Genomic DNA, 19754 nt, shown 5'->3' with positions numbered 1-19754 from the left:
GAATTAGTTTTACTCTATCTGCCCCAGAACTCCCCCCAACACAGAGCAGGGGGGCCTGTAGGATCTAGCCACTGCATGATAGTTTTCAGCTTTATTGGCGTTTGTGACAGCTAGCCTGAAGACATGTCACATTTTGTACTGAAGAAGTACACAAAGTCAAACCAGAAGGAAACATAAAGGGCACCGGCTGTCTGTACCATTTGTGCATATCAGTTGCTTTTTTAAATCTAACACACAAATGCTTAGTAAAGTTGTTGGTACTTGATGCAGTGCTTTAGCTTTTGTGTGCGTGTGTGTGTGTGTCTGTGTGTGTGTGTGTGTGTGTGTCCGGCTCTCCGTCATTTGTGCACACGGAGCATGTGAGTTTCGCAGCCCTGTGCCAAACCATGGCAATATAAAATCTTAAACATCACGCCCGTTGTAACTGCCATCGTTAATGCAGCAGAGAAAGATATGCTTTGGACACTAGTACTAAACATGTGCCTCGTCACAGTACTCAGTTATAGGCAGCCTTGCAGTATGGCGCAGGAGATGTTTTTTGTACCCCTGAATACCATTGATGTGTGTCTGTGTGTGTGTGTGTGTGTGAGAGAGAGAGTGTGTGAGAGAGTATATGAGTGTGTGTGAGTGTGGGAGGCAGTGCCAGCTAGCACATCTAGGACTGAGGGGGTGGCACCCAGGGGATAGAGAGCATCAGAGGCTTTTGTGGGGGCTCCTGTGAAGCCGCAGCCAGCAGACAGCAGCCAGCAGATCCTCTCAACATGGAGGAGACGAGGCTCCTGACTGCAGCTGCCACTGCTGCTACTACTGCTACTGCTACTGCTACTGCCCCAGCATAGAGAGGGCCTCCTCACGTCGTCGCACTGTTCCTCACAGTCATTTCATTATCAGTCATCTATGGAAATGCCTTAGGGTTGTCAGTAAACAAATATTAGAATTTCAAAGGATGATCTAGCCAAAGTGTCAATAAAGAATGTGTTAATAATTGCTCAAGGGAGGAGTAGAATTGAGTGATATTTTGGTACAAAACAAAAAAGTGCATTCAGCTGAGAGGCTAAAGCATGTGATGAGCTGTGACAGGCATGTGACCCCATGTCTGACTTCAGTCATGGAAAAGTCACCAGTCAAGAAGATTATCACTATTTATAAAATAAACATAAACGTTTTCTTACAATTAGCCCACTTTAACTACCATGGTAGACTTTTCAGCAATCTTTTTGAAATAAACAGCAGCAGCTGGCAGGCCTATTAGTTGATTTGAATATGATTAAACTCAGAGGCTTCTCTCAAGTTATCAATTTGCCACCTTGATGGTATTTGCTTCACCTACACTGAGCTCATTCATGTCACTAGAGGTTATGATGCTACAGAGACTCTTTGCTCTACACTGGCATCTTGTCTGATCACCACATGTCCTCTTTCCACAAGACCCACTCGTTCTAATGCACATCACCCAAGGCTCACAAACAGTATCCATACAGTATGAAAGGAATGAGAGAAAACAGAGACGCCAATGACCTTAGTAACTACCAGGCAGTTGTTAAAAAGGCTTTCTACCACAGAAATATTTTTCAATCCAATTTCAATGAAGTCACTTCTCAATCCTCCCCCACCAACACCACCTCCACTGCCTCCACCCATCAACTTCATAGCTGAGTTCAAAAAATGCTTTTGAAGACGAGTAAGTGTCTAGTTCAATGAGCCTTTAAAAAAAGCATTACCTTGTGTACTGGGTCTGACTGGGAACAAAATTCGGCCCTGACAATTTTCTCCTCGAAAACAGAAGACACAGGGGAAAGCCCAACACGGGGGCAAGGTGGGCAAATAGCCTCGGCACTACAATATCATTACAATTGTTAAAGCTAGATGTGATCATTGAAAACACGTCGCTTCGTTCATACTGGGTCTGCCGCACATGCTGTAATTTAATATCGAGGCTACTGCGCTATACTAATCAAACTTTTCCCAAATCTCGTAGGGAGTAGGGCCACGACATCTTTGCCCGAAATAAAATGTGTTAAACACTCCTTTTGTTCGGACTTCCATTCCTGAATATTTGGAAGCGTAGCCAGCACAGACTGAATTGCTTCATTAACTTCTGCCATTGCCAACTCCTCGAGGACTACAATTCAAACACAGCGCAGAATTTCAACGCCGTCTAGCACAACTCCCACCTCCTGCTCGCTGATTGGCTCGGGGTCGAATTGTTCGTTGCGAGCGAGGCCAATGGCCGGAATCCCAGACGAAGTCATGGAGGGAGATGAAAATCGAGCACAAGTACATAGGAAGGCAAGGCCAGGCTACTTTTGAGTAGGATTAGCTCCAAAAATGAATGGGTTTTCTTTAACGATTTTCTTTAACGATTCTGGACTTGTAACCGGAGGGTTGCCGGTTCGAGCCCCGACCAGTGGGCTGTGGCTAAAGTGCCCTTGAGCAAGGCACCTAACCCCTCACTGCTCCCCGAGCGCCGCCATTGTAGCAGGCATCTCACTGCGCCGGGATTAGTGTGTGCTTCACCTCACTGTGTGTTCACTGTGTGCTGTTTGTGTTTCACTAATTCACTGATTGGGTTAAATGCAGAGACCAAATTTCCCTCATGGGATCAAAAAAGTATATATACTAACCTGTGCTACACTTTTCCACCAAGTTGTGCGAAAATTGTACCCGTAGTTATTTTGAGATGAAAGTGGAATAGAACATTATGTCCAATATTCCAATATGTGGTTTAATGTTCTGCATTTCTCATTAGTGGGTCACTTAGAATCATACTTTTAGTATCAATGTAATGACTGTATGATATCTGCACTCTCCCTGTGTATATCTGTGTGTGACTGTATTTAGAGATAAACGGGAATATTATGACTTTGCAGTGTTTCACTGTTCTGCATGGCTGCGACAGTAGCTATCTGCTCCGGATTGCCAGGTTGCCACTAATCAGAGTCTAATTCAGTGTAGTCCACCTGAGATGGGATGACCAACGCCATCTCCCGTCAGCCTGGAAGGATACTTAAACCCTAACTATTCCCTTGTCTAGTAAGAGCAGCTGATGGATCTTTAGGTGAAGTCATGCTGTCTCTCCCTTGATGCGCATCATTGTAAATAAACTCTGTTCCTGATTTGGTCTGACTGGGTCTCTATTAAATCTATGGTATCAAAATTACCATCACAGGTCACAGGTCTCGGAGGTCACCGGCCCCCATGTGTTTGTTGTACAGATTGCCAGCCCAAGCCTGCTTGTGTAGACAGCATGTTTGACTTTTGTAACACTTTATTTGAAGGGGTGTGCATAAGAATGTTTAAGACTGTTGTGATTAAGTGTCAATCGTTTTTTTTTTTAAACAATTTTTAATGTCAAGTTGACATTAATTGGGATGTCTTTATTATGACAACTTGACATTAACCAAGATGACATAACCTGTCGATGACTGTCTGCTGTTGATGACTGTCTGTCAATGATCTGCTAAGAACCATAAACAAAAACATTAAAACAGCTCCAGTTGGACAGTTGGATCAACCTGTGTTGTGTGTGTGTATGTATGTGTATGTATTATGTTTATGTGGCTTATAAAGATTACTAACTTACTATTTGCTTATTTACAACATACACATACAATTACTCTTGTTTATGTTATATTTTCTCCTCATTTTTTTTGTGTTTTTTGGGTGAAACTGTGGGGAAAACATATCATTGCACAGAGAGAGCTTTTTGAAATTTTTAAATGAATTTTGTGCTGATGGATGCATATAAACATTTGCATAAATCTCCATTCTGAGATGGAGGCTGGTGCATAATACAACCTCATGTCTTCAGGTTTGCCGAAGGTCATGGGAGAGAAGCCGAAGGAAGATGAGTACCTGGCAGTAGGAGGAACCATCTGACAGCAATTTGCTTGGCAGTGGGAGAAGGCAGACAGTAGTGGTTCCGTTGCTAAAGCTCCATCTCTGTCTAATCCATTGCTTAAGACATTAATCCTCCGCCTGCAGCAGTGTTCATAGCTGTCAAACGTCAAGTATCAAAACGGTCACATGAAAAATGAGTCATGGATGCAACACTGTATGTCAAAAATGTGCATGAGTGTGTAAAAAGGGGTGATTATTTACTATTTCTGTTGACAAATGTCAATATACTTTGTTAGCTTTTCATGACACTGGAACTACTGAAGGAAACTGAAGAAGCCATGCACCGAATAAGACTAAAACAAAAGTTGAGATTGTGATTCATTTCATTTAGAGTTGTCTTGCTAAGTCACTCAAAACACTAAACTATATACAGAAATATTATTTAAAATATCTATACATAGTTTGATAAAGTACCCTATTTATTGTTTTACTGTTACTTTGCAGTATGTCTGAACATTATCTATTGAAAGATATTCATGAAAACACAAGCAGCATGTGTAACAGTAGTTGTTAATAATTATTATATTTGTGAATGCTAAACAATGCACCATTGTTGCTTCTACAGACAGTGGTGCTATCTCTTGCACTTACATAAGAAATAGGTATACAAAATGACACCCACTCACATAACTTACACATTATGGACAATCACTGCAGGTCAACAGACACCAAACCATCTTTTCCCCATTATAGGCACTTTTACAACTCAAAGCACAGATATTACGCAAGCACATACATTAAAATACACAATAAGTGCCAAGCACTCGGGAAAAGCCACTTCAAATTGTGTTTTCACTGGATCAGGCCATTTATCATGTTAAATCCTCATCATATTTTCCATTTTAATACAGCACCAAAAACTGCTTACCTTATGCGAAATTATTTGTATTATTTCATCTGCATTGCCATTTTTGAGATACGTTTATTTTTAATCCGGAGAGATCATTGTGATGACTATGCTAAAGAGATCTTGTTATAATGAAAGAGGCACGCACAAACTAGAATTGGTGATTGCCGTAGAAAGCTCAGAGAAGATTTCTGATTAAGAAGTCATTGTGCTCATTGCCATGTAATTATTTCTCTCCGAAACCGTGATTTATTTAGCACAGTGAGGGTCTTACACGGCTTTGAAGATGACTAATGAGTTCATTTCCAAGAGAGAAAGACACGTTATAATGAGATGCTCTTTGTATGTATACTGGAGAAATACTCCACCAACAATACCACATCTTTTAGAATAAAAGCCCTCTCTAGATCAGGTCTAATAAGGCTACATGGCACTTAAAGCATTCATGACAACTGACAAGAGCACAATATATTTTAATGAAAGTCGATTCTATCTGATGGTAGCTATTTAAGAGTGACCTATTTTCATCTACATGCAAAGGTAACTTTGTTACATGAAATATCATTCATCAACCAGTCAATAAAATTGAAAAGAAATCTTAAACAACAGACTGACCATGGTTAGGGCCATTCAGAGCAGGCTCCTTACATGAGCAAGGCACCCCACTTATCACACAAATGCTAATTTTGCCTCAAAGCCCCTGTCTTGTGTGTCTTCTCTCTGATAGCCAGTGATAATAGAGGCTTGATTTGGTCCTGTAGCTTGATCTGTGCGATGGCTCATTAAAGCCAGGCGCTCCTGCCATTCTCTATGCTGTTGATGCTGATATGACTGGCTGGTGTCGCAGCGGGAACCTCAATCAGTCCATCAGCTTTTCTTTGTGCAGAACATAATTCTCCTAAAGGCTGTCCACGGGTCTGTCCCCACCATGTGTTCTGGGTGCAGCTTAGTGTGACTCTTGGCGATGAGGGCATCCATGGGCTCCAGGGAGCGCAACCACACGGGCAGGAAGGCCCAGGTCCTGAGCCCTGCGGGCAGGTACTGTGGCCTGTGTGCCCGCAGCAGGCTAACCACAGCGACAAAGAGAACAGCTGCGACGACAGGGACGCCGGTGGCCACCATCACGCGCCACCCTGCCATGGAGAGGCCAAAGATGATGGAGGGGAAAAGGAGGAAGCACAGGATCAGGTAGAGAACGGCAAACCAGCGATACGCGGCCGTCTGGTCTCCCAGGAACCTGGCCATGCGGATGGGCAGGCGAGTGAAGGGCACTGGGTACCACAGCAGGATGCCCAGGACATTGAAGAAGAAGTGACACAGGGCCACCTGAGGGGCAAGGCAGGGCAGTGAGAGACATCCCAGTTTACTTCCGTAATATACAACAAGACTTTCACAATATTGACACAATAAGTACTTTTAAAACTGAGATTTAGAATTAAAAGTCAAGCAAGGAAGTAGTAGGGAGTCAAAGGTCACCTGGAAGGCTGCTGCTAGCTTGTCACCTGGGCTAGCAAGTGCAGCTAGTATTGCTGTGGTGGTGGTGCCAAGAGAGTTACAGCACGTTTTCTTTAAAGGGGGGTTCTATTTGTGCACACTAGTACTACAGTAGTGACCTCTATTTCTCTGCAGAAGTTAGATTATACATTTACCCTCTTCTTTTGAGACATATGTACACACTTGAATAACATCCTCTTGGCAATTTCATGCATGAGTAGCCCTCATCTCTCAGAACAACAATTAACTGGTACAAACTGCTTCTTTCTGGTCATTTCTGGAATAACAGTTGAGATTTAGAAATGGCAATGTGCAAATTGCTTTGCATCTAAAAGAAATGTAGGATATTGTGGTTCAAGCTTCATTAAAATGTAATTGTCTTGGCTCTTAGGTAATGGTATTAGATTTTCCACAAAATAGTCCATTATCATGATTTCATAAGGTTGTAGAGTAGCATAATTGCTACTGATTTTACAGTCCTTTTACTTACCCACTTATTCATTTGGCTGAACCTTTCATCCAAAGTGACTTGCATATGTCAATTATTATGAGGGCCAGTGCAATTTGGGGTTAAGTTCAACTTAACCTTGACACCCACACACATCTGCTTGTTAAACGTACAACGGTGGCAGCCAGGAATTGAACCCACAACTTTTAGGGTCCCTGCTACTGCTTTTAGGGTCCCTGCGACTGCTTTTTACTGCTTTTTGCTTTTTACAAATTAATAGCCTGATAATATTATTCAAGTACTCTAAAGTTATGGCATACATGCAACGAATCAATGAGATATTCTGGCTTTCCTATATTAGGTCCACAGAGACAGTATGTGCCCTTATTTTCTAAGCTTATTTGAAAGGTAGGCTATCCCTTCACATGGATGTCAGAGATGTTTTCACTTTGAACCCCAGGGATTAGATATCTCTCTCTTTTCCTACATAATTAGCTTTAACATTTCCAGAGAGGCTGAACTACAGTTCATGAACTGCACAGTTAATTATTACCGATCATGGGATGCAAATGCATGACTAAATTATGTTCCCTTGGCTACCGGGAGATTATGGTGAACTGAAGTCATAGGATAAATGTAAACCTTAGCTGGATCATCCACACTGTTGTTCCATTCAACGTATACTAGCTTCAGGTCAAGGGCATAGATTCTAAATCTAGGGTGGTTTAGACATGAATCCCAAAACACATGAGGCATCGCACATGCATGCTTGTTATGCAGACTGAACCGTGTAACTGAAGCAGGAGGCGCGGGTGGTAAAGCCAGTGGGATTTAAACAATGCAAAGCAAATGCTAAAATATTAACCACCGCTATCCATGAGCACAGGGAGGATCTCTCAGAGTGGTTTCACCATTTCCTGATTTTCCATATGACATGGCCTCAAAGACAATCTCACCCAGCCCACCATTGCCCCCCCCCCCCCCCCACCCCACCATTGCCTCCCCACCCCAAACTGTTTTTTTCTTTCTGATAGTTTTCTTCTTCCCTGTAACTCACCTATCAAAGGAGTAATGGCAGAGGTGAAGACCGAGCTGCTCTGAACCACAAAGGTCATCCCTGCTCCCACGAGGATAGCCAAATATCCCGCCAGCCAGCCGAAGGGGCTGGGGAAAGCTGAGTAGGGAAAGAGGTGAAGGTGGGCGGAGACATGTTAACAGGAAAGAGCCCCATTAATTCAGCAGAACAACTACAGCAAGCCACAGATGGGGGTTGCAGTCTCCACGGTCGCAGCAATCCTGACAAAATGACGAAACGATCTCATCTTACACCCCATTTCCAACGTGACCATAATCACAATCCAGACTGCCATTACCAGAGATTGTTTCAGCACTGGCCTGCAGTGATACTGTCTCAACTCTTTGTTATCTCACCTGTATTGATGATCTTCTGGATGGCTTTGGCCACTTGTCCCTTCAGTAAGGAGTTGAGCAGCTTCACCAGCAGTATCAGGCAGGTGCAGAGAACCAGAAGAGAGACGGCCAGGAGAATTATCCCCACGGCCAGGTCCGACAGAGAGGAGTCCACAAACAGATGTCTGCCTGGAGACCACATGTATTTTCAATTTTTTTTTTTTTTATTGGACAGGACAGTAAACAGGAAATAAGTGGGAGGGAGAGATGAGGAAATGAGCTCAGGTCAGACATGAACCTGAGCCCATTTCAAGAGCCTCGTGAAAGCAACAACTAATAACAGCTGTTTACCAGCTCAACAACATTGCCAGGCATAGAGCTCTTATCAAAACATGATTTAGAAAATCTCAGTCATGCATTTATCTCCAGCAGGGTTGATTACTACAGAGCCCCTAAGGGGACATGAGCAAAAAAATATATAGTTTAGTTTCATGTGCTCACACAAAACCTTCATGTGCGCATGCATGCAAAACTTTTGTGTCATGACTCATAATATAACAAATTGTTTATAAACACAGACTGCTGCCATCCTTTCTAATGAACCGGAGCTCGTTGCTGACTGTGGCAGTGGGCTGCATTCTGCGTAATATGAACATGTTCAGAATGGTGCAAAATAGGTTTCAAAGCAGGTTTCGCTTTAAATTGATAAACTAGTATATGATGCTGCGTAACATATTATGTTAACTTACAAACAAAGTCTTTATAGACTAGTAAAGCCCATTGGTCTCCTATGTAGCTTAAAACCTACAAAGCATGAATAGCCTACTTTTCATGTGTTCACAGGAAACTTTTAGGTGCTCACACAAAACCTTTTCATGTGCACACATAAAAAGTTTTGCGTGCACACATGAAGGTTTCGTGTGAGCACATGAAAAGTAGTAAAAAATGTGAGACTTTTTTTTGCTCATGTACCCTTAGGGGCTCCGTAGATTACAGTATTGGGCCTTCCTAAAAATACTATCAAACAGCTGCAGGTGATACAAAATGCAGCAGCTATGGTTATACAAAAATGTAAAGAAGTGGCCTTATTTCAATACTTAAGTCTCTGCACTGAAATGACTTTAAAGTACTACTGCTTTTTTAAATCACTAAATGGGATGGGACCTAATTACCTATCAGACATGCTTCAGCAGTACTTTCAGACCTCTGAAGTCACAGCAGAAATATTTGTTGGGTAAAACCCGCCGTCAGAACTCAACATTGTGAAGCAGCTTTTAGCTGGTGGTTCAGCTTTGTAACCAATAACATCAAAAATGCCCCAAATGTGCCAGTTTCAAATCTAACACTAAACTGTCCTCAGACGCTCTCTGCAAACTGATCAAATGTACACCACTTCCTATTTATCAGATGCACTGTGTTTTTATGCTTTTTTTTTAGTAATTTCATGTACTTTACTTTTGAAACTATATTTTTCCGCTAGTTCCCTTTATACTTTTATTTGCTATTATATACAATTATTTGCTTTTGTTTATGTTAAGCACATTGAATAGCCCCTATATGAAATATATAAGTGTCATATATAATAAACCTGCTACACTTTGCCTATTTATGACATGAGATGCCGACACTACCGCTGTGATACGGCTCTTCAATGTGTATTTTGATGAGCATTGGTGAACAAGTTCTGAACACAGTGAATGTGTGTAGCAGCAAGTCTAACTGAAATCACAGACAGGGCAGAGATGATGATATGCAGGTGTACTGAAGGGCCTCATCAAACAACTCTCAAAGCAAAGCAGAAAACAAATCTTAATCTGACCCCTCACCATCTCACAGCATGTGTTTTTGCATTTGATTATGGTTACCTGGATCTGTTTTTGAACCCTAATGCTAGCAAACTAATGGAATTTGATGCAAATGTGAAATGCTAATGGCGTAAATGAAACAGTGACTGACTGGAAATATTCTGCTCTAATGGAACATTAATTCCCAAACACATTAGTTTCACACTTTAAATAAGATAAATGACACAAATTGCCACAATTATGAAGAAGACATATTTTTTTGTAAAGTTTTGTGAGCTTACATTTTTGATGATATCTTTCAAGAGTCACATTCTCAGCTGTGCTGTTTGCTGAAGATATATTTGAAGTAATCTGTTGCAATTCAGATAAAATAAAGTTTAACATGAGCACAGCAACATGAATCCAGTAATATAAGAAATATGTTGTATGTGCTGTAATGGAGGAAGACTGAGGGGTTCGCTCTCACACTGTGGACGCTGCCAGGACACCAAACCTTCACCAGACTCCTGTTCCTCATCCCCTCGTCGCCCATAGCAAGGCCGGTGATGACAGACTTGTCCAGCTGTGGGCAGCGATTTTTTGTTTATTACAAAATGTTTAGAGCAGGAAGCAGTGTAATGTGTGTGTGTGTGTCTGTGTGTCTGTCTGTCTATCTGTGTGTGCTAGAAATGTCAATATCTGGTACTTATCTTTGGCAGCCTGGGCCACGTGCATAGGCTTGTCATTAGGGGTCTCAAGATAGTTGGCTTTACAAAAGCAAGGGCAAAGCAAATTGCCAAATACTGCTCAATATTCTCCATTATTGGAAGTCGCCATATATGGAGAAGAAGCATGGACGGATTATGAACTTTCGGGCCCCTGGGACCAGATGTATTAAAGGCCCCCACTAATTGTCGTATATGTGGGAGGGGGGGTTTAGGGGTCCTCCCCCAGATTTTTTTTTATTTGTTTGATGTGATTTCCTGTATTCTGGTGCATTTTGGGGATGGCCAATACTACATTCAATCAGATTCATAGCCTACATCCTGATTTGTTGATATGAGGCAATGATTCCATGCGGACATAAATAAAGTAGTTAAAATGTGTGTGGTCACCTGTATGACAAGTTTGGTGAAAGGCTCAGTGACCACCTTCAGGAGCTCCGGCGCTTCCTCCCCGCTGTGGAGGCTCAGGCTGGTCACAGCTATGTGGGAAAGGCGTCTGACCAGGCCGCTGGCCGCCTCCAGGGGCAGGAGCACCAGCACCGTCAGCCAGTTAAAGCAGTCGTGGACAGTGGCGCCCGCAAACGCCCTGCAGCACAACAGCTGCTCCTCAGTCATCATCACTTTAGAACTAGGCCTATTACTGTATGCTCTTTATTGGTCTCTGGGAGTGGGTTAGACTAGTTAGCCTAGCTCTCTTGTCAATACACGCTCAGAGAAGGCAAGGGTTATTATCTTACATAACTTTGGGGTAGACTACAAATAAGCTCATTTCCTAAAAAAGTTGTGTTCTAAAAGGTGTTTTTCTTTAAAGGCTGAATGCATGACCCTAATGAGTGGTTATTTGTATGGCACTTGTGGAACCTTTACCTTTAAAGACAATGAAAAACTTTCAAGATAAAACAGAGAAAAGCAGAACGCCTGTGGATCTAAGAGAGGACTTTGGCTTTAAGAGGAGCCTTTATAGCCTACTGCATAGGTTACGCTTGGGGGGGGGGGGGGGCATGGGGTTGTAGATGTCAGTATGACATGACATCTCAGTATGATTTGCATAGATTTATGAAGCGGTCTCAAAAGAAACTCCTGGCTCACTGTCTGAACTCCTCTCGCTCTCCCACTTGCATCAGAGCCACACTGGTATTGGTGACTGACGTCCCAATGTTGGAGCCCATGATGATAGGAATGGCAGACTGCACTTCAAGCACTGTCCAGGGAAGAAAAATCAGAAAACTTATTCAGTAGACATAGTCCACTTTTTCCATAGCCTGGCTGAACTGAGCTGCAGAGAGTTAAATATATATATAATGACCAGTTTGGAATACAGTAAGCCTACACGCAGTGCAGCTCTTCGCTACTGTCTAACTCCTTTGACTCACATCCAGACGAGACCAGGCTGACGACGATGGATGTGGAGGTGCTGGAGCTCTGCACCAGGACGGTCACCAGAATACCAACCACCAGTCCTGCCACGGGGTTGGACAGAATGGCATTCTCTTTGAAAATGGTGCCCGCAACCTTGCCTGAGAACAGGAGGAAGGGAGAGAAAAATGATTTGTCATTCTTTGATGTCCAAACTTACAATACCACTATGACATGATGTCCTGTCACAATTTTGGACAGGTTGGCATTCTTTTTAAAAATGTCTTTCATTCGGACAGGTTGGCATTCTTTTTTTTCAGGCAACCTTTCCTGAGCACAAGAGAAGGAAACTGTCATGAGCTCTCTCTCTGCCTGGTAACACGTGCTGATTGAAGTCTGATGACCTCCACCTGTTCCTGCTCTGCTCTGCCTCACCCTCGTTACCTACCAGCTGCACTGCATTCACCACTCATCATGCCCTCTATATAAAGCCTTGCTGTTCAGTCCACACTTGTCAGATCGTCTGCAACCAGCACCAGTTACCTGCCTGTTTATTGAAAACGCCTCTGACTCTTTGCCTGTGATCCCGGACCCGCTCGACTACTTCTGTGTTCTCCAGCCCCGGTAATCTTGACCTGCCTTCCGTCCCTCTTCTACGAATACCGCCTAGTCCTTGACTGTACTGCTGCTTCGTTTCAATTGCTGTTGTGTGTGTGTTTCCCCCAGGACTTTCCGGATCATCCAGCTCCTGCCTTCGCTGTTCGGCTACTGGGGGAACACACACACGCAGACTCTTGGAACTCCTGTACCCCCCCCGGAACCCCTGAAACCCCCAACCCTTAAATAAACTTTTGAACGTGACGCAATTGTGGTCCTCGTCCTGTTTGGTGTCTGACAGTACGATCTGACCAAACATGGACCCAGCGCACGGTCGAACCAGCATGGAAACCGACGAACCAGAACCACCCACCGCCATGCAACGCCTGGAAGAGACAGAGAGAGAGGTAAACCGCAACACTGCTGACATTGCCTCCCTACTTCAAGCCGGCTTGAGCCAGCGTCAGCAGTTCCAGCAGCAACAGCAACAACTTGCAATGATCATTCAACTTCTCACCAACCTTTCTCCTCTGCCTGCTCCCACCGGCCCAGCCCCAGCCAGCCTGCTCACCGGCCCAGCACCCGAGTCTCCTGCCCAGTCCACTGCTACCGTGGCTGCCGGAGCCCCAGAACCCAGGATCGGCAATCCAGAGCGGTTCAGCGGCGACCCAACCCAGGTACGGGCGTTCCTGACGAGCTGCCGTGTCCAGTTTACCCTGCAACCCAGGACTTTTGCCACTGAAGGGGCGAGGGTCGGTTACGTGATCACTCACCTGACGGGCCGAGCTCGACTCTGGGGAACGGCGGAGTTCGAGCGCCAGACCCCAGCATGTGCAACCTTCAACCTATTCGCAGAGGAGATGCTCAAGGTATTCGATTTGGAATCCACAATAGCCGAGGCATCTCGGATCCTGATGAGTGTTCGCCAAGGCAGAAGGACTGTTGCGGATTACTCCATCGACTTTCGAACCGTGGCAAGTCGAAGCTCCTGGAACATGGAAGCATTGGTGGATGCTTTCCTCCACAGCCTGGCGGACTACATAAAGGACGAGCTGGTTTCCCATGATCAACCCCCCACTCTTGATGAAGCCATTGCTCTGGCTGTCCGCATCGACCGCAGGATCCAGGCCCGCCGTCATGAGAGAGGGCGCCAGAGTCCATCCACCAGCACACGGAGTGTCCTAACTGCCCTTCTGTCCGCACCTGCCACACCATCTAGCCAGCCGGACCAGTCTGAACCGATGGAGATCGGCCGCACCTCCCTAACCCCTGCAGAGCGCCAGCGACGCATCACCTCCAACTTGTGCCTGTACTGTGGTGGTGATGGTCATCGAGTCGCCACCTGTCCAGCAAAAGCCGGAGCTCACCAGATGTAGGAGGAATCCGGATGAGCTCAATGAACATTCAGCCCTCCATCAGCCGTAAACCCCTCATCCAAGTCTGTCTTCACCTGTCTGATTCCACCCACACCCTGGCAGCCCTGGTGGACTCTGGCGCAGAAGCAAACATTATTGACACAGGACTTGCTCGTCAGCTGGGCTTGGAAAGCCATCGCTTGTCCACTCCTGTTCCAGCCCGGGCCCTGGACGGTCACGCAATTGGCACAGTTACCAGCATCACAGCCCCCATCTCAATGATGGTGTCAGGAAACCACCGAGAGACCATCCGCTTCCACCTGCTCAGCTCTCCAGGCCAACCCCTAATCCTGGGCTACCCTTGGCTCCGTCTCCACAATCCTCACCTCGATTGGGCCTCCGGAACTGTGAAAGAATGGGGAAATGCCTGCCACCTGACCTGTTTGCGTGCTGCCTCGCTGCCCCCCGGCTCAATACCCCCCAGCATTGCCCACGACATTTCTAATGTCCCTGAATGTTACCATGGCCTCCGAGAGGTGTTCAACAAGACCAAAGCCACATCTCTGCCCCCACACCGTCCGTACGACTGTGCCATTGATCTCCTCCCTGGGACTGCTCCACCCAAAGGTCACCTCTACTCACTATCCCCTCCTGAAAGAAAAACTATGGAGGATTACATCAGGGACTCCCTGGCAGCTGGACTCATCCGCCCGTCTTCCTCTCCTGCTGGTGCCGGGTTCTTCTTTGTGGGAAAGAAAGATGGTTCTCTTCGCCCCTGCATTGATTATCGAGGTCTGAATGATGTCACAGTGAAGAACCGGTACCCTCTGCCTTTACTCACCTCTGCTTTTGAATTGCTCCAGGGATCCACTATTTTCACCAAACTGGACCTTAGAAATGCTTACCACCTAGTGCGAGTAAGGGAGGGTGACGAGTGGAAGACAGCATTCAACACCCACACCGGCCATTATGAGTACCTGGTAATGCCATTTGGCCTCACCAACGCCCCAGCGGTATTCCAGGCGCTGGTGAATGATGTGCTGCGGGACATGCTGAATAAATTCGTCTTCGTGTACCTGGACGACATCTTAATTTTCTCCAGAACTCTGTCCGAACACACCCGTCATGTCCAGCTGGTTCTTCGACGGCTCCTGGAGAACTCTCTCTATGTCAAGGCGGAGAAATGCGAGTTCCATGCTCAGACTGTGTCATTCCTGGGATACATCGTCGCTGAAGGCAATATCCAGATGGACCCCGCAAAGGTCTCGGCAGTTACCTCCTGGCCAGTTCCGGGGAATAGGAAGAAGCTGCAGCAATTCCTCGGTTTTGCCAATTTCTACCGGAAATTCATCCGGAACTACAGCTCCGTCGCCGCTCCCCTCACAGCTCTGACCAGCATCAAACACCCCTTTTCCTGGACCCCAGAGGCCAACACAGCCTTTCATACCCTCAAGGCCCGGTTCACCACTGCCCCCATCCTCCAGATGCCGGATTCAGACCGGCAGTTCGTTGTCGAGGTGGATGCCTCAGACGTGGGAGTCGGGGCCATACTCTCTCAACGGGCAGAGGAGGACAACAAGTTGCACCCCTGTGCATTTTTCTCTCGCCGGCTTTCACCTGCAGAGCGCAATTATGATGTTGGAAACCGTGAGCTGTTGGCTGTCAAGCTTGCCCTGGAGGAGTGGCGTCACTGGCTGGAGGGGTCCACAGTTCCGTTCCTGGTCTGGACCGATCACAAAAACCTCGAATACATCCGCAATGCCAAACGTCTTAACCCCAGACAGTCCCGCTGGGCCTTGTTTTTCACCAGATTCAACTTCACCCTGTCATACCGCCCAGGTTCTCGGAACACCAAGCCGGACGCTCTCTCCCGTCAGTTTCATAAGGATGACGCCCCTTCCCAGGAACCTGCATCAATTCTGCCCGATCCCTGCGTCGTAGCTGCCCTGACCTGGGATATCGAGGAGGAAATTCAAGAGGCCCTCCGTGACCATCCCAGTCCCAGTGCATGCCCAGACGGTCGTCTCTTCGTCCCAGATAATTTGAGGTCCCGGGTCATACAGTGGGGACACAACTCCCGCCTTGCCTGCCACCCGGGCTCCGCCCGCACCTGCCATCTCCTTGCCCAGCGCTTTTGGTGGTCGTCTTTGAGAAGGGATGTCCGAGAATTCGTCCGTGCCTGCCCCACCTGCAATCAGAACAAGTCCTCCACTCGGCCCCCCGCTGGTTTACTCCAGCCCTTGCCTGTGCCCACACGACCCTGGTCCCACGTCTCCTTGGACTTTGTAACTGGCCTCCCACCATCAGGTGGGATGACTGTCATTCTCACTGTGGTTGACCGGTTTAGCAAGATGGCACACTTCATTCCCCTCCCTAAACTGCCATCTGCCAGAGAGACTGCCCAGGCTGTTCTTGATCATGTCTTCCGTCTACACGGGCTGCCCAGGGATGTTGTCTCTGACCGAGGCCCGCAATTTACCTCTACATTCTGGAAGGAGTTCTGCCGTCTTCTAGGGGCCACAGTGAGTCTCACCTCTGGGTTCCACCCCCAGTCCAATGGTCAATCCGAGCGGGCAAACCAGGAGCTGGAGAAGGCGCTGCGGTGCATGGTTTCTCGCAAACCCCAGGCTTGGGCACAACAACTGATGTGGATAGAGTATGCTCACAACTCCCTCACCTGCTCTGCCACTGGTATGTCACCTTTCCAGTGTGTGTATGGCTACCAGCCCCCCCTGTTCCCCAGCCAGGAAGGAGATGTGTCCTGCCCGTCTGCCCTCGCCTATGCCCGCCGTTGCCGTCGTACCTGGTCACAAGCTCGTGCCACGCTACTCAAGTCAGCTGTCAGCTATGCCACTGGGGCTAACCGCCGAAGATCGCCGGCACCCGCCTACCGTGTTGGCCAGAAGGTGTGGCTGTCAGCCAAGGATCTCCCACTGCGGGTGGAATCGCGTAAACTGGCACCTCGATTCCTCGGCCCGTTCCCTATCCAGAGGGTCATCAGCCCAACCGCAGTCCGGCTCCAGTTGCCAACCTCCATGAGGGTGCACCCTACTTTCCATGTTTCGAAAGTCAAGCCGACGCATGAAAGCCCGCTGGTCCCCGTGCCGCTTCCTCCTCCTCCTCCTCGCCTCGTTGACGGTGGGCTGGTGTACACCGTTCGACGCCTGCTTCGGTCCAGACGGCGAGGTAGGGGCCTCCAGTATCTCGTCGACTGGGAGGGCTATGGACCTGAGGAGAGAACCTGGGTGCCAGCCAGTCGGATTGTGGACCGGACACTCATCGCCGACTTCCACCGTCTGCATCCTGATCAACCTGCAATCCGTAGGGGCCGCCCCAGAGGGGTCCCTAACCGTCCTGCCCGCCCGGCTTCCTGTCATGTGCCTGACCCTGACCCTGTCTCGGTACCTGTCCCGTCTTCTGTCCACGACCCTCCAGCTCCCTCCGAGGATGAGGATGTTCACTCGGACCGCTCGGAGGAATTCTAGCCCTCCACCGGCTCCCCTCCGCCCTCCCGACGTGGTGTCACTCTTGGGGACTTCTGGGGCCGTCCCTTAGGGGGGGGGTTCTGTCATGAGCTCTCTCTCTGCCTGGTAACACGTGCTGATTGAAGTCTGATGACCTCCACCTGTTCCTGCTCTGCTCTGCCTCACCCTCGTTACCTACCAGCTGCACTGCATTCACCACTCATCATGCCCTCTATATAAAGCCTTGCTGTTCAGTCCACACTTGTCAGATCGTCTGCAACCAGCACCAGTTACCTGCCTGTTTATTGAAAACGCCTCTGACTCTTTGCCTGTGATCCCGGACCCGCTCGACTACTTCTGTGTTCTCCAGCCCCGGTAATCTTGACCTGCCTTCCGTCCCTCTTCTACGAATACCGCCTAGTCCTTGACTGTACTGCTGCTTCGTTTCAATTGCTGTTGTGTGTGTGTTTCCCCCAGGACTTTCCGGATCATCCAGCTCCTGCCTTCGCTGTTCGGCTACTGGGGGAACACACACACGCAGACTCTTGGAACTCCTGTACCCCCCCCGGAACCCCTGAAACCCCCAACCCTTAAATAAACTTTTGAACGTGACGCAATTGTGGTCCTCGTCCTGTTTGGTGTCTGACAGAAACAGAAAAAAGATGTGCATCACATGCATCTCTAACTATTTAGGGGGCAAACTTATTTATTTAAACTTACATATTGCCTAATTGTAGAGAAACCTTCAAGATAAAAATGCGACATGGCTACAGAAATATCTGTAGTCTTTTGTGTCGCTTTAGTCTCATGACAGGCTTATGGTGCTATTTGTGCCTTGTCTATAGTAACTCAGTTATGTGCAGAACTGATAAAGCTACTGTTACTATGTCATTTACATACATTTCCCACATGGTACACTTAAGAGGACATGCCTTAGTTGACTTTAAAGGTCAAGAAGTCCAATAATGTCTCACTTACACTGTTCTAGTGAACGCAGGATGTACATTAGTTGTGGACGGTTTTTTTTAATGCATAATGCCATTGATTTCAATTCATGTCAGCATAACAACAACTGACATACAATTTCCAAAATCTTGCCAGAGAAAAATGTGTATCTTTTGAAAGAAAACCTGAAGTAAAACAACATAAGCTTCATGTTCATTTTGGCTGTGGATTGCCTGTGTCTAAAACAGGCGTGAAAGGGAGACAGTGGCAGGGCAGTGTGGTGTGCACAGGTTACCGCCGGCCAGCTGGAAGGCTGAGCTGAGCACGTCCAGAGAGCAGATGAACATGTAGAGGAGCAGGAAGAGCACCGAGACCTTGGACAGGCTCGTGAGAATGGAGGTCAGTCTTCCCTCATGGCCACGGCATGAGCCTGCCAGCAAATGTGTGACGTTAGATCCTAACTATGATACTACTGTATTTACGAACAAGACTCCCATTTGTGTGGTTCTTCTCAGTGGTATGAAACAGTGGCTTTCACAGTGAAAGGCATCTGCAGTGAATGATCTGCCCTACATTTTAGTGACACAATTATCGTATAATTACAAAAGGGTCTAGGTTTATAAAATGGATTCATAGACCAAAACAGTAAATGGACATGAACAGACCAAAACAAAGCTATTCTGTGTGGTGACTCAATCTACCTTGTCCACTATGCTGGTTAATGGACACCTCTGTAGTTTTATGGGGAGATGAGTCATCCTGGTGTCCCTGCAAGGCATGCTGGGAATTAGGGGGCCTGGGGTCCACCAGGACATGTGGCGAGTCTTGGAAAGGCATGTTACTATGGAGACCCGTTTCTGAATTGCGTAGAGGTGTCCACTTAGCCTCCTAGATGCATCAAGCGGCGGTGATTCTATGAGGATGGAATAAGGTAGAAGTAAAGGCCATCGATTTGGCACCAGGTGTTTGAGGAAACATGAGAAAATATTTTATTTTTTTTGCGTCATGTTTTTCTCTCTATTTCCCAGCAGGTGCAAAGTGTTATTTTTATCCCTGTCAACACTCCCCCTGAGGTTAAAATCTGAGAGGCAATGTAAATGTATCTAATTTGGCGCCATTGTGGGACAGAGCAGCAATTGCTTCCTTTTAAAACAGACAAAGCAGTGTCTACACAGCATGCAAATGTATAAGGGCAGACTGATCACCCACTGTGCAATGCCTGCCTGATTCTGAAAAGCCTTATGAAAGGCTGTTCTATGAAAAAAGTCATCAATTTCCTTTAGTTGGCTCCTCTCTCTCTCTCTCTCTCTCTCTCTCTCTCTCTCTCTCTCTCTCTCTCTCTCTTCTGTTATTCAAGCAGGTTTTATCCATGTGTGGAAATAGTTTCATCATGTCAGTCAGAGTATCTGTCATTTGATGCAATGGAATG

The 19754-nt window shown here is 46.7% G+C and overlaps 1 protein-coding gene across 1 annotated transcript; it reads right to left on the bottom strand.

The window, feature by feature from the left end:
- Positions 1-4300: 4300 nt before the first annotated feature.
- slc34a1b (solute carrier family 34 member 1b) lies at positions 4301-19162 on the bottom strand. The gene is made up of 12 exons (XM_042092083.1): positions 19027-19162; positions 18621-18755; positions 11982-12125; positions 11698-11809; positions 10999-11194; positions 10287-10466; positions 10186-10255; positions 8121-8288; positions 7743-7863; positions 6993-7036; positions 6224-6303; positions 4301-6073 (listed from the first exon to the last, which is right to left on the bottom strand). Exons 1-12 carry the CDS (start codon positions 19160-19162, stop codon positions 5615-5617), a joined length of 1845 nt encoding a protein of 614 aa, XP_041948017.1. The 3' UTR covers positions 4301-5614.
- Positions 19163-19754: the final 592 nt, after the last annotated feature.

The sequence above is a fragment of the Alosa sapidissima genome, chromosome 5 (genome assembly GCF_018492685.1).
Source record: "Alosa sapidissima isolate fAloSap1 chromosome 5, fAloSap1.pri, whole genome shotgun sequence".
Classification (NCBI taxonomy): domain Eukaryota; kingdom Metazoa; phylum Chordata; class Actinopteri; order Clupeiformes; family Clupeidae; genus Alosa; species Alosa sapidissima.
The sequence above is the reverse complement of the archived record's forward strand: the minus strand, read 5'-3'. Positions and strand labels throughout refer to the sequence as shown.

Excerpts from the sequence above, each read along its gene's own strand:
- slc34a1b (XM_042092083.1), bottom strand. The coding sequence starts at position 19,162 with ATGCCTTTCCAAGACTCGCCACATGTCCTGGTGGACCCCAGGCCCCCT. Across the intron at positions 11,810-11,981 it reads CAGCCTGGTCTCGTCTGGAT|TGCTTGAAGTGCAGTCTGCC; the intron begins GTGAGTCAAAGG and ends TTCCCTGGACAG. Across the intron at positions 7,864-8,120 it reads CCAGAAGATCATCAATACAG|CTTTCCCCAGCCCCTTCGGC; the intron begins GTGAGATAACAA and ends TTCCCTACTCAG.